We start from the raw sequence: 16370 nt of genomic DNA on the forward strand, positions 1-16370 counted from the left end.
AAGTGAATCAAGATACGAATTATTTGAGTCCACTTTGGCTCTGACCCATTTATACATAAATAGTTACCAAAGATTCTTGTTATTTCAATAATTGCCTCTCGTGGGGTTTGTATGACCTCCCTCCCCAAAAAAGTACGGCATTTCGATGTATGTTATCAATAGTAAACATTATTAAAACGAAACAATGTTTAGAATTTTCCTTTGGTTGCATAACAATAATAATAAACTATAAAAAAAAATCACATAAGAAACATCCATAAAGTTACATAAAAAAGTTGCTTTAGTATTATAATCTCTTTGAGTAAAGAATGAGGAATTTAGGTCTGAATATAGTACGAATAATATATAGGAGTGAAACGTGATAATCCACAAATGTGTGTTCATCAAGATTTTACGAATAGTTACACTTTTACGAACATTTTTCGTTGTTTGGTTTAAACCAGCCAACCCTGGCATATTCCGTAAAACAATACGGAAACTTGATGTAGGAGCCGTTCAAAAATTTTCTTACACCTTATATCTGGAGAACTACATATAGTGTAGCCAAACCGAAACCATCATTTAACTCGATATGATGAGCTTATTCCGTAGAAAATGCGAAAACTCGATTTAGGGGCCGTTTAAAAATTTTGTGTCCCCTGATCCAAACACGAATTATTGGCCAAGATCGCAATCTTTTGATTTTTTTTTTAAATCATTCCTAAAATTCTTGTTCCCTTGTACATCCATTTCCTACAGGTAAAGAAGCAATTCGTAATGTAATTTTTTCATACTACACCGAGGATGATGACAGTACATCATTGAAAAATGTACAATTTTTCTTTGTTTAAAAAAGCACTTAAACGCGAATCTTGTCAAAATTTTGCAAGTAATTTTATAGCTGCATTAAAATAAAATTACATTTTCGTTATAGTCTGTGTTTTGTTAAGTTGGATTTAGGAAGCAAAAATAGCACGCGGAATGCTGTTGATTTTTTAAATTGACTGTAAACTAATGTGTTTTGTGTATAGTTGATCTGTATACTAATTTGAACCATGTTGTATTTCAGCTCTGTTACTTCGAAACAAAATGACTTCCTAGCGTCGACTCCAAAAGCCCGCGGAAAGAAGAACTTCATGAAGTTCCAGATGTCTCCGTTTGATATATCAGAAGAAGAAGTAAAAGTAGAACCTTGTGGGAATAAAACTCCAACCCATGTAGTCAAAGAGGTTGAAAGTGGTAGTTCGCCTCCTATTGCTGTGAGACGTACACCACGTAGGGTATCCAGTGTTTATGGTTATTACGGCTGCAAGTATCCCTCGGATGAGTGGGAATTTGAGGAAGAGTGGAATCGATATTCAGATTTAGAATATGTGTATAGATATCCGAAGAGTCCGAGAAGAGAATCGTATAGAGAAGAATGTTATAATGGTGAGAAATGTCTAAAAGTAAGAAAGCGGCGTGAAAAACCAAATGAAGTTTTTGAAAATGGTGAAGAATGTGAATCAGAGTCTAAGTTGCTTGATGGGCAAAAAGAGAAGTGTGAGGTAAACCAAGATGAAAGAAGCAATACATTAAGTAGTGTTAAAGAAGAAAAAGAAGATACCATCCCTAAAGAAGAGAAAGAAGAAGATACTATCCGTACTGTTTCCAGTACTAAACTTCATGATCTTCAAGGTGATCCAGTGAATACGAATATTAATATTAATGAAGAAATTGTGGAAGATAACAAGTGCAAATTACTAAACGGTGTGACAGACTCCACATCAGTTATAAAGCCTAAGAAGTTAATTCAAGTGAATGAAATTGATACCAATACCATAACTACCAGTGTTGAAGAAACAGAAAGGACTGAAGCACAGGAGACACAGTCTTCTGCAAGTAATGAGAAAAACGTTCCTGTAACTCTGGATAGAAAGTCTGGGACACAGTCTTCTACAAATAATAATAAGAAGAAGAACGTTCCTGTAACTCCGCGAAGAAGATCTAGAAGGCGCAGTGTCACAGCCAATGATGCATGTAAAGATCTGAAAGAATTAAACAATACAATGAAAGACTCTGCTGCCAATGTGAAATCTACTGAACATACAGATGAGTCAGTTGTTGCAAATGATACAGCAGTTTCCCTGAATAATGAGACTGATACAAGTAATACTGCTAAGGTATCAGAGCAAAGTACAAATGAAACCAATGATAATTCGACCAAGAAGTCCGATAGAATATTAAGAGATCGTGGAAAGAGAAAAAGTCCACCACCTAAGAAGATGAAGAAACGTGTAAAAATAGAAGACGACCAGATGAATTGTCTTGAGGAAACGGTGAACAATGTAATAAAACCTGAGCCAATAAAAGAAGACCAAAATGACCTTGATAAAGATTCCGCGTGTGAACAGCAAATACTCCAACAGCCAAGTTCCGCAAACCAGATATCCGAATGGCAGCATATCATAAAGCAATGTTCCGTTGTTATTACGAAATCGGATCTAAGTGTAAACCCAGAAGTCGTCACTGTCGAGAAAGAGGAGGATAAACAAAAACAAAATAGTGATGTCGACAAAGAACACGAAAAAACTTCACCGAAAGAATCAACACTCAAACACAGAAGACGATCCCGCGAAATGAATAAAGTATCAATCACGAAATCGAATCTAAGGGTAAATCCAGAATTCACTACTCCCGAGAAAGAGGAGGACAAACAAAATCAAAATAATGAAGTCGACAAAGGACACGAAGAAACGTCATCGGAAGAACCAACACTTAAGCACAGAAGACGGTCTCGGGAAATGAATAGGGTATTGTTGGCTCCTGAGGGTGAGGTGTGTATTGTTGACAATGATGAAACGTGTAGTATTGTAGTGGAATCTCATAAAAACTGTGGAAACTCCCAAAACAGTGAGCAAAGTGTTGTTAAACAGGAACTTAACGATGAAATAAAAATTCCTGTTAGTATAAAGGGTGTGAACTTTATGTGTGAACTGTGCGGCAAAGGTTACCGAGTGAAAGAACATTATAAACGCCATATGAAAACTCACAAACTGAAACATCCACTGCCCTGTAATGTCTGTAAGAAGATATTTTTTGACGCTGGAAAACTTCAGGAACACATTAAAATGCATGAGGATGTGAACTTACATCAGTGTGATATATGTGGCAAGTGCTATTCTTACGAAGTGGGCTTAAAGGACCACATGCAAGTACATTTCGGAGCTAAGCCGTACAAGTGTGACACGTGTAACCGAGCCTTCACATACAAAACAAGTTTGTTAATCCACAAAGCTACCAAGAAAGATTGTGGATCGCACTTTCCGTGTGATAAATGCACGGAACGTTTCCAGTCGGCGATAGAATTGAAAGATCACGCCAAGAAACACGGACGAGACCTTATAACCTGCCCTACATGCAAGAAAACATTCGGTTCGTATCAGCTGCTGACTGCACACAAGTCCGTACATAGAAAACTTGTGCCCGGGAAGTTGTTTGTTTGTGAATTTTGTGAGCAAGAGTTCGCCAAACACAGAACATATATGAAGCATATGAAACTTCATACGCCTGCCACTTTAAACCAGTGTACAATTTGTGATAAGAAGTTTCAGACAGAAAATGGTTTACAGTTACATATGAGGAATCACGCGTGTGAAGAAATAAGAAATATGAAATGTTAATGCAATTATTCGGTGCATTATCCCTTGGGTTTCAGCAAAAACATTTTAAGTTGCACTAGATAAGTCATACAGATTTTAAAATAATTTTACCTTTTTTTAAAAAAAAAAATATCTTTATATTTAGTGCTTCTTAGTTAAAGAAGAATGTATAAAAAGATGCACTGTAGGTTAGTATATGAAGCAAATGAATTGTAGCAAGTCTTCCAGGAGTAATGGTGGTACCTCGACTACAATTTTAAATTGAGTATGGAAATACTTGTTCTCCCACTATAAAATTGATCGCTTATATCTGTAGATTTTTTTCCTCATGGAGGAACAATCACGTGCCAACCATTATACAGGGCGTTTCAAATTAATGTATTTACTCTATAAAACAATATATTATTAATTAAATCAGAGAGGTATACAATTTTTGTGGTGTAGTGTACCTTAAGAACATTAGTGTTCAATTGCTCTCCTTCGATCGCAGTATATTGTCGTCAACAACGTAGAACAGCGACATGCCGATTGTATTGTTTGTAATGGTATAACATCACAGGCCTGCTTAATTTGCTCTCTCCGATCTGTTAGTGATTTTTTTAAGGGGGGTACTGTTTTTTACAGTTTACCAAAGAAAGAAAAAGTCAAGAATTGAAATCCGGAAATCGGGCCGCGTAGGTCGCAGCACTTCCTCTTCGTCCTGTCCATCTCTCAGGAAATGTGCGATCGAGAAAATCCCTCAGAGAAGAAAGTGGGGTGGCCCCCTATTCTGTTGAAAGTAGTACTCATCTTTATTGTAAAAAATAAATAAATAAAATTTACATCCTTAAGGTACACAACACGACAATTGTGAACTTGTCAGCTTTAATTAGTGAGATATCCTGTTTTAAAGAGTGTATTTATATTAATTTGAAAGACCTTGTATGTATTAAGTGGTACGTAAGGTGTGCGGCTTTTTAAAGCTCTATACCTAAACAAAGAAAGCATGATTGAACACTACCCAACAAATGTCCTGTAAGCTGCACTAAATAGTCATGTTATAAATGTGTTGTAGCTAAGTTCTTTGTTTAGCTGTTAGAGCCAGAAACAGAATAGTCACACTATAAATGGTTCTTTCACATGAAAAAGATGTGAATAATGTTTCGCGTGTCCTGATGGTGTGTTATATTTTTGAATCTCATGGTAAATTACCATTTTATGTTAGACTTTGTTAGCATGTTTTATTGTTGCTTTTTCTATTGTTGCCTTCTGCTTATTCTTGGCGTTCTCACGCTGATTTGATAGAATTACTCAATATAACTAAGATATACGTCGAAGAAAAGGAAAAAGGTATATTCGACAAAAAGAGCAATTACCATGTATAAATACATGATCGAATACAAATTGGGAAATGATGTAAAAGAATTTGAGGCAGATTTTCACACATTTTATAGATTTTTTATTACAAGTATATTATCCTAAGGAATCATTTTTTTCTCTCTATCGTGTGGTCTCATGTTTTATTTTCAGCTATCGATAAAGTTTAGTTTATAAAGACTGTCTTCTCAAAATAATAAAAAAAAAGAGTATTTGCTAATTATTGTTTGGAAGTAAGTTATAAATTTTGAATGTTTATGGAATTTGAAAGCATATTGTTAATTTTACGGAATAGTTAATAATATCTTTTATTTATAGTTTTTTTTTTTTTTCTTTTTAGAAAAGAAAAAGAAAGAACGAAATTAATCTATAAAGTAGTATTCTGTTACATTGAGTTTTTAAGGTAGATGGTCTTACCTAAATTCTTCATATATATTAGTGACTAAACATCAGAAAATAATATTAGAAATTTGTTTTTAGGCTCTTTTTCTGTAATAAAGTAATATATATATATATATATATATGGTATTACAAAAGTTTGTCACAATATTTTGGGAATAGAAATAAAAATAAGAAATAAGAAAAAAGTTCGTATGGGGCTGTGATCGGAATGCATGGTTTTATAGTTGTATGGTGCCGAAAAGGTGAAAAAATGAATTTTAAAGGTCCATAGTTCCACTACCGTAGGACTGACTGATCGTTGTCGGGACAAGGCGTCACTGAGGAACTAGTATGTGAACTATCCAAATATCCATTTTTCGGAACCTTCGGTACTTGCACAAGCATTTTTAGAGAGGCTGTCTGGAAGTACTTGATCACTCTCCACCTACCTCTCTTAACATTGGTGTGCAAGTACTGGAGTACTCTTAAACATGGATAGTTCACATATTAGTTCCTCAGTGATGTCTTGACCCGACTACGATAGGTCCCATAATTCACTTGTGTCACGTTTTCGCACCATATAACTCCAAAACTACGAAAAAGAGGTTCGTATGAACTTTTTTTTTTTTTCTTATTTTCATGTGAGGTATCTTGTGACATTTTTGTAACACCCTGTGTATATATAAATAATTGTTCTTAAAAACGAAGTGCTTTTTTTACCAAATCAGAATTCGAAGTATTACGTCAATTTTGTACTTCTTGTATACCATATTATGAGGAGTAGAAAGCAGGTCAGTATAACATGTAAATGGCTTTTGTATCAATCATGTCATTGCTATGCTCGGCTATATCTTATTTGCAAAAAAAAAAAGCAGATATCAGTCAGAAGTAAACACTCGAAGTATTCATATATTTCAAAACTGTGTTTTCTAATAGTTTGTGGGGAAATGCTAAGGATATTAAAAGTGTAGCGCTGTACACTTGAAGTCGTTACACATGAGGGAAAGAAATCGCAGTTGAAACAGATATATTGTTACATTGGTTTAAATAAAGTTTCAGTTACATGAAAAATGACCCTTAAAAGGGAATGTTATAACTATGGGAATATAAGTAGGATAAAATATAGGAAATGCTTGCAGTTTTAGAGTGTAAAGAATAAAAAAAAAAATTTGAATAATTTCGAGGGCATTATGTGCACATTGCTGTCAACGGTTTAGAAAAAGACAAGGAAATTGAGTGAACCGATATAATTTAAGATTATAGATGCATGATTAAAAACACTAATTGTGTAATATGTTGCTGTTGATAATATACTATTATTTTCTTACCAATGACGGAGTTTAGTACATTCTGTAGATGTCATTTCCTTGTCAGTTTATTCTTAACAATGCGTGCTGCGTAGTGTTTTTAAAATAATTGAAAGAAACATTAACTCACCCGTTACACGAAACTGGATTTTTTATTGTGGTTTTTAACTATATAGTCGTAATTCACGGAAACTTGTTTAAAAAGTATACTATATGTGATCAGTCAGTATTCATTTCAAAGATGCCATTTTCATTTCAGTTTCTTGAATAGTTATAAAACAGGTATCAAATTATTATTGTTAGTAAAACTGTTTACAATTTTGTAGAGAAGAGAGCGTTTGTAAAAAATGGTCATTATATTTCTCCTTTGTCTTAGTGGATTGTGATATGATGTAGTGAATTGTAGAATGAATCCAATTTTTGTTGATTATTGATTAGTGAATTGTGCTAGTTGAAGACTTGGCTATATATCAAATTTTGATACTTCCCTGAAAAACCACATAAAACGTAATATATTTCAATTATACTGTTTTGGCTATTGTAACTCGATTTTGGAGAGTTATACATTAACAAGAACATTTGAAATCTGTTTTTAAATTTTAACTTGATTTCAATATGGTCGACTCGATTTTGCATGGAGGCCGCAGTGGCTCAGTGGTAAAGCGTTCACCTCTAGTGCATGGAGTTCTTGTTTCGATCCCAGCTCGCACCAAGTGGACTTTGTGGTGGGCAAACACCATGTGCGTGGGTTTTCTCGGGGTTCTCCCACTTTCTTCATTCCACTATTTCATTAATTTCTCATCATCACAGTCTCCTTTAGCCTAGCCGGCATAAGCGTGGGACGTAAAACTTAAAAGATTTCATTTTCGATTTTGCATGGTTAATTGATACATAAATAGATTATTCTTTCACGCTATAATAATTTGAAAAACAACTTAATAGGCCAACCGTCGTATAATTCCTAAAGCTTTTAGATTAGTTAGCAGTAAATTGAAGTCAATCAGTAAATACTAAGGCTACAAGAATATCGAATGAAACCCTTACCAAAACAGAATGAAATAGAATTTTATCTCACTGTTTCCCAAAGAATAAATAAGAATAAAATGATTTATTCGAAAGTCTATAAGCCAATGTGTATCATTGTTCCAAAAAGGGTAAGTTCCTGTTATCAAATGAGAATTCGAAGTATTAATATTCGAAGTATTAGTGTGTTATAAGGAGGGAAATCGCAAATGTTGTGTGTCTGCTGTTTTATGTCATTTGAAGAAACACAAAAGAATAATTTTTTTTTTTTAAAATTATATTAAAACGCTAGCAGTTTTATGTATCGTAGTTGCCATGAGTAGCATATTCGCTGCGAAAACCAAATTTGCATTTCTCAGTACTCACAAACTTGAAAGAAAAAAAATGAAATATCTAAGTTTAACGTCCCACGGTTATGCCGGTTAGGCTAAAGGAGACGGTGATAATGAGAAATGAATGAAATGGTGGAATGAAGAAAGTGGGAGGAAACGGGAGAACCCCGAGAAAACCCACGAGCACGGTGTTTGTCCACCACAAAGTCCACACGGCGCGAGCTGGGATCGAACCAGGGACCCCAAGCACCGGAGGTGAACGCTCTACCATTGAGCCACCGCGCCCCCCTACTCACAAACTTGTGGATGCGATGTACATCGAACATCGTGGTCAATCAAAATATACTCTTTACGAAAACGGAACTTGTCTTACTACAGAAAAAAAAAAAATAAATAAACAAAATAAAAGTTACATTACCTGAATTCCACATGAGTGAACGAAATATTTTCATATTTTAATGTACACTAGCCTTAAATACCATTTTCTATTTGCAAAACTTTGACTAAATATTAAGAAAACTCCTACAAGTTTGCTAAGTTGGTGTGTGTTGTCTAACAAATTTGCATGATTTGATGATGTACACCTTTGGTTCTTTATCCGCTGATAACGTAATTTATAGTTTTTTTTTTTTTAAGATTTTGTTAGTATTAACTCTAGAAAAAAAAGGTACTTCCAAGAGAAAAATACTTTTTATTTAGGTTTCTAATAAAAATTTTTGCGTAGAATTTTTTATATCTAGGTAGGTTTCAGAAATCATTTTCTGTAGATGTATGAAAAAAGGTTTCTGCAGAAGATTGCTAAGTTAAGAATAACCACAAGAGTCTACTTGTGAAAAAAAAATCTTACCATAAATATTTTTCATAATAAAAGATATTGCCTGTTCCAAAACTGAATGATGATTTAGAAGCAGATATTCTAGATTACAGGCGGATCTTTTTTATCAGATCAGGAATATTTTAATTTTGTTCAGGTATTAAGGAAATAGAATTGCCGTATGAGGCATTTAGAAATGTGTACAATTAATGCCAGAATGTGGAATTTTGGAGTGACTTGTAATGGGAAACGAAACTTTCATATTTTCAGTGATCGAAGTGGATGAAATTAAAGTCATAACGATCAGTGTAAACTTATTTTAAAAAAGTGTTTAGAGATTTCAGAATTTATTTTGCGTGTTTTATCTTGACTCTTTCAGTTAAGTTTACTTTTGATTATTTCATTTCAGTTCAAAACTGTGTAAATCATGTTCATTCCTGATTCCTCGAATTGCTGACATTCAATGTCTTTAATTTAATCAGTAAAGAATAAATAATGAATAATATAATTATTTACTTTATTAGAAAATAAGTTTTAAGCCCTGGAAGACGTGCTTAAATTTGTACTTCTTGTCTGATGATTATTTTGTATGTCAAACTGTATTACTAATGTTCTTTTGTTTTTCGTAAATATAGCGAAGTGTACAAATTTTTAGATATAGTACGATAATCTTTAAGTGTAATATGTATGTTACATTGTTTGTAAATTGAATAGGCCAAATCAGCTTTAAATTTAAAATATATATATATAAAAATGTAAAATAACGTGTCATGATATGCATTTGTTACATCACTTTTGTAATATGAACGAAATATTCTTTTTTGAGCTGCCCTCTGTGAGTGGCGGGGCCTATAAAACTATAAGATTATTTGAAACTTAGCCATATTCTGTTTGTTGTCACCTAATATATATTCTTAAGCCATCGAGGTAGTAAACACACCTTTGATGACGACTATACGCGGTGGAGAACAGGGAACGGTGGTTAAGAGTCTTCATCCCGGCGAAATTAAAATGCCGCTAATTTTACAGTAATTATGTGATATCTTCAAATAAATAAAAGATAATCGAAATGTGGAACAAGAGCGCCCTAGACAATATTATTTTACATAAGAAACCGTTATCACGACTCACTTATCTGCTTTCGATTTCGAGCCATTTTGAAAATTGGCATTTATTTTCGCGTTTCTAAACAGCTGAAAACGGAAAGCCACTAGGTGACTTGTGATAACGGTACCTGACGCAAAATAATATTGTTTAGGGCGCTCTTGTTCCATATTTCAATTATCTTTTATCTTTTTGAAGATGTCACATAATTACTGTAAAATTAGCGGTGTTTTAATTTCGCCGGGATGAAGACTCTTAATGATGATGATAGGAAATGTATCTGACAAATAACTGGTCACTGACAGTTTATTTCCGTTGCTAATTACAAACTACTAATGACTCCTTCCAAGTAAGCTGTTCTGTCTCTGCCAAGCATCTGTGCACTTCTGGAAGGATTCTGCTTGGATGTTCTGTTGCTACAGCCTCTACGCCTTTGAAGTGAATACCCTTGAAAGTCTAAGCTTTTGAAATAAAAATAATCACAGGAGGCAAGATGTGGTAAGGAAGGATTGGTCCACGATGGCGACAGTCTTCCCAGCCAGGAACTGCCGAATGTTGGAAGTGTTGTGATTTGGTGCGTTGTCTTGAGTGATAATCTTCCAAACACTATCTTTTATCGTACTCACTCGTACTCGTATCTTTTCGCTTGTTTGAAAACTTGCCGCTTGTAGGGTCATCTTCAATTGCCTCACGCTCCTCTCTCAACCTCTCATGTCACTCAAAAATATTTGTGCGTTACATGGTATTCTCTCCATAGACATAACGAAGCATTTGAAGTGCTTCTGTCTGAATTGCCCCCAACCGTACCAGAAATTTCAGGTTCATTCGTTGCTCCATGTTCCTCAGTTCTCACAGTTGAAGACAAAAATATTTTAAACTATGTTGAGACAGTTATGATTACAATCATACAATATCAAGGCATGGTGCTATATGATTAAATAATCAACTTACCCCTGTTTCGCTCATAACCCACAGATCAAATCCGGATAGTTTTCTGACAGTCATAATATCACTACAAATCACTCCTTTTGTAACTTTGGAACAAATCAACTTTTCAATATACAACAGCTAATGTTATATATATGTATATATATATGATAGTACTGAAAGCACTTTTGTAATTGGTCAATTCGTTCTGATGTTATCAACAAAACTGGTGTGTGTATCTATTTTTCCTTGTGGCTAGGAAGTCATGTGCATATCCATATTAGAATTATGAAAGAGTTACATTACAGAAGTTAAAAGCTTGCAGACATATATATCTCATGTACAAGAATTGCGAGTGAAGTTGTCCCACATCGGACGCCTTCGTGGCAAGTGGAAAACTAAATTATAGTAAAAAATAATATGCCTTTGTGCCATAAAATCAAATCTTCTATTTGCTTGTGCATGTTAATCACATATTGTACTAATGGTTATCAAGTGATGAATACAGGGAAAATGAAAAAAAGTATTTGAAGGCCCCAGATTTCTCGCAGTCCTCCTTTCGTCTGACCTCAGTTTGTCATTAAAGTATTCTTATACACATTTTAATGATCAGTTATGGCGTGTCTAAATGTATATCGTATTAGTGATTTTTTTTCCTATCGTGCAAACAACAGTAGAGAAAGATTTATAATACAGTAGACATAGAGATCTTTACTGTTCGTATGGTTTTGTATAAGAATGTATGCCATGTTCATTATTCTGTAAATATTTAGTCGTTCTAATAAAAGATTATTTTGTACTAATACTGAGTTTGTCTTGAAATAACCATAAAAATAGTAAGTAGAGCAGCTCACATTGTGCTTCGTTCTTTATAATTATGCTTTTTTATGCAACGTAAGCAATGGAATGCAATTTTTTAAATACCTCACCTTCTGTCTATACATTAATATTTTATGCAAGCAGTTTGCTTCATACGTGGGTCAGTCAAAAAGTTTGTTGCACTCCTTCGTAAATATTTTCGGTCAAAGGCTATTTTAATGAAACTGAATGGCAACACTGCAGGCATGTAGCTGTATCGTGTGACATAGCTGCTTTCACGAAACGAAGTGGAGGTGTAATCAGTCGTAAACGTGTCTCGACAACTGCAAGTGGCATCCAAATGGAAATTCGTGCAGTGATTCGATTTTTTGTGGGCGAAAAGATGTAACTGCACTGATATTTATCGGCAGTTGCATGAAGTGTATGGTGAAAATGCAATGTCACGTCAAACTATTGCAAAGTGGTGCAACATATTTGAGAACGGACAGATTTTGACGATGCTGAGCGCGAGGGAAAAGACCAGCAACTGCGACAAATTCAGAAATCGCTGCTCGCGTGAATGAATGCATTCCTGCAAAGAGACGCATAACAATAGACGAACTTTCAAAGCGACGATACCACTCGGATGACGAGGTGAAAGCTGCACCCGAAGAATGATTATTGGGCATTGGACGGGATTTCTTTGCAGAAGGCATAGGAAAACTTGAACCATGCCTCGACAAATGTTTTAAATAACGGAAGGAAGTCATTAACGTTGAAAAGTAGATTGTAAATGGAACTTTACGATATAAATAAAAATATTGTAAAATTTCTATCCTGTTTTATTTTGTTAGGCAGTGCAGCTAACTTTTTGTCTGACCCTCGTACTAATAAACTGAAATCATGCTATTTATCAATATTATAAATTGTTTTTCTTTGTAACAGTTAAGTAAATTTGTAAAATAATACAGTTATACAAATACATGCTGCAATAATAAAACAGTGCTTAAGCATGACAATCTAGTCATCTGTGGTACTCTCAGTCTCTTCATCTGCACTCCTGAAGAGGTTAATTACTTGCAAGTTTTAGGTGAACCTCAAGATTATCTTCTTGAGACACGACCTTTTACATTTCAAAGTCCAATTGAGCGTGTAAAAGGTTCTGTCAATAACCTGAGAGACAAGATGAATTGCTCTGATTCAAAGTATGCACTGACCATGAACATATAAATTTCGTATTCTATAATGTTACTTTTATTGTTGCGTTATTTTGTAAGCAAAGAAAACACGATAATTTTAACAGAAACATCACATGTACTTAATTCAGAGTAATGGTCATCACTAGCTACACATTTGTTCCCTCTTTCAAATACTTTGTGAATATCATCCCAATAGAACTTTGCGTCTTTGCAGGTAAAACATTCTGAGACCCACTTTTCCACTTCTTCATACGTTGTGAAGTGCTGCTTTGAAAGTGCGTATGTCATGGAACAGAACAGTTAGTAATCTGAAGAGGCAAGGTCTGTTGAATACGGCGGGTGAGTTATTTCCCAGGCAAGGTCCATTAACGTGTCTGAAACAAGTTTTGAATTGTGTGCTGGTGTGTTATCATGAAGCAAAATTACCTTGCAGTGTCTTGATACCCATTATGGTCGTTTAACGATCAAAGCATGATTCAAAATGACTATTTGTTGGTAGCGAATATATAGTCATTTATTTCACTTGGCTTTTCACCGATGTTTCTAATATCGACGTGAAACTCGCTATTTCGCTTACATCACGAAGTAAGGCGCCCAACAAATGTCTCTGCCTGCTTCTCGTACTATTGAATAAGGTCATACGACTAATTCCGTGGTCGCCTGCAGAATGTACCAACAGTTTTCACTATAATGTTAAAGTTTGTGATCAATCAAGAGTGAAATAACCATCTCCTATTCATTTACACGACCTTAACTAATATGATGGTTTGATTTTCAGTGAAGGTTGGGAAAATGACAAGAGTCAGTTCATGAATTTTTCTTATTTGAACAGTTCGATGTTTACAGACGGAGGCTCCAAAAGGGGCGAAGTAGTTCTGTATATAAACAATTTTCAAGGTAGGTACAGAACAAATTTCTGAAGAGGTTGTGGAATAATTGGATAGAAGTAGACATAACAAAATCGAAGAAAGTGCTTATAGGATGTTCTGCTGGCCATATAGGGATGTGCCCTAATCTGTCCTGGAAGCCTCTCGTGACTGTTCTAGTGGCAATTCCCAATGGTGTCAATTTTATATGGTGACTTCAACTTACCTATATCGTGAAAAACTGTTGTCGAACTGAAATCCAAACCAAATTTCCTCTCTTTTAGCGTTATTTTCCATGTGACGAAATGTGTTAAGACTTCTTCCCGCAGCGCTTGGTAGAATATGGTTCGGTAGATGATGCATCTGATCTGTTTTTGTATGTCTTCAAGTTCTTGTGAAAGATTTAGTCCAGGTAAGAAAATCGATGTGCAAATTCCTATCCTGAAGAAGTTAAACATCTACTTAAAAACAAGCAAAATATATGGAAGTTCGAGAAGGATGTCCCAAGTGAACATATCTATCAACATTTCTTGGAATATTAGAAGACATTCAAACATATCCTAAGGCGAAAGTATAAAGATTACAATGACAATATTATGGCTCAAATTGTAGACAATCTACGACACTTCTAGAATCTAAAACACATGAAACATTACTATTGGCAGAAACAAATATAATTCCTAACACTATGTAGATGAGAAAAAAAGTTCAAAAAACTCATAATAGGTAGAGTGCTTATGTTCATTTGTTAAAAAAATCTCTTATTGACCATAAGAATATATTTGTTACAGACCATAACTAGATAACCATTGAAACGATCGCAACCTCCGATGATCATCCTTGGAATTTACATGTCAGCCTTATCCGAAATAGATAAAAACATGTTATTTTCCTTGTCTACAATTCTTACGGGCTTGAAGGGGTTAAAGAATATTTTTTTTTTTAAAAAATATCGAAATTCCCTCACTTACCTTGCTTTATTTTGGTTACGACACTTTTAACATGGCGGCGATTATTGACCTAATTCTACCTGTATAATATATATATACTGTAATATCCAACATGTGACATAATTTCAGGAATATTTATGAAAGAATTTGGTAATTTCATATAGACAACAGACGCTTACTGCACCAAAGAGATCAGGTCAAGAATTGCCATAGCTAAAGAAGAAGCATTCAACAAGAAAAGATCACTCTTAACTAGCAGGCTCAATATTGGACTTAAGAAGAAATTGGTCAAGTGCTATATATGGAGCATTGGACTGTATGGTTCAGAGACTTGGACATTACGGAAGTTAGAGAAGAAATATGGACAGAGAGCAGCAAACGAAGATGTTTTAAAATGGATAGGAGAGAAGAGGACACTTCTAGCCACCATCCTTCGTAGAGAGGCCAATTTAATTGGACACATCTTGCGAAGAAATTGTCTTCTTCGCACCACCATAGAAGGAAAGATGGAAGGGAAGCGAGGAATAGGAAGAAGAACACAGCTGATCGATGATTTGAAAGATAGGAGAAAATATTGGAAGTTAAAAGAGGAAACTGAAGATGGACAAAAGTGGAGAAAACATTTCTAGGCCCAAATCTAAAATTTAAAAAAAAAAAAAAAAAAAAATATCCGCATTAGTTTAATAATATCACTGTCCAATTTTACATATTGAATGTTTCTGTTCACTATTGCTTTCTTCATCAAGATGGATCTAGTGACATTAGAAGATTCAATAGAAAGAAATGAATAGACAACCTCAGGATATAGGCGAACTGGATAATTTAATCTTCACCTTTATTATCTCCTACTGAAGTACTAAAGAGGTACCTCTTGTAAGCAGTATGTTATGTCCAAGGTTTTCGTTTGAAGAATGCTGTAGAGTATATCTGTACATGAAAACGCTCTAAAATCAAATGCGTTCCGTTTCACAGTGTGAAAATACAGTAGACTTCCAATTCATGTGAATTCAATACTCAAGACTTGAAATAGTGCATCCATAACTACTGTTTGCAATAGAGGAATAAGATCAAAGATAGGATCTGTTCCTCGGGCGTTGAATCCATATCAAATGTCATTACTCGCCATCTCTTACTGTTTTATATGGCGATTAATATTGAAACCACAATTGATATTTTTATAAAAAGGCTTTGTGTCCATCTTAAACACAAATTAAACATAACTTTCTTACAAGGCTGTCTAATTCTTTATTATAAATTAACGAGAAATGTTACAGTTTCGGAAGTATATCACTTCCTTCTTCAGACTACTATTCCAACTGAAATCATAGATAACATAACATAATTTGTTGTCTCTACCAATCAAGAATCATTTTTTCTTTCTTTTTTTTTTCAATTTTTCATTAAAATTCAAAATATATGCCCATTGTTGTGACAATTTTAAACTCTTAACTGAAATAATACATTGTTAATTAATCTTTATATTTCTTTTAACATATATTAACTAAATTTTTTTATCTTAAATATTTAAATTTATTATCCAACCATGTTACATTAGGAACATATATTCGTATACATTCACTCCATTTCCTTTAATCATGTTTGTTCGTAACAATGCTTATATTTATAAACGAAACAGGGTATATAATTTGTTGGCAATAAAATTAATTTCATAATACAGCTATGTATACAGAGG

General features: G+C 34.2%; 1 protein-coding gene across 1 annotated transcript in view; it reads left to right on the top strand.

The window, feature by feature from the left end:
* Nucleotides 1-11669, top strand: part of LOC145663053 (uncharacterized) — a 35999-nt gene extending 24330 nt beyond the window's left edge. Inside the window, exon 4 of the mRNA XM_081729213.1 lies at nt 1049-11669. Coding sequence (XP_081585339.1) covers nt 1049-3641 — 2593 coding nt within the window. The 3' untranslated portion in view covers nt 3642-11669. The remainder of the gene's footprint in view (nt 1-1048) is intronic.
* The last annotated feature ends 4701 nt before the right edge of the window (nt 11670-16370 follow it).

The sequence above is a fragment of the Thermobia domestica genome, chromosome 10 (genome assembly GCF_964235325.1).
Source record: "Thermobia domestica chromosome 10, izTheDome1.hap1.1, whole genome shotgun sequence".
NCBI classification, from domain to species: domain Eukaryota; kingdom Metazoa; phylum Arthropoda; class Insecta; order Zygentoma; family Lepismatidae; genus Thermobia; species Thermobia domestica.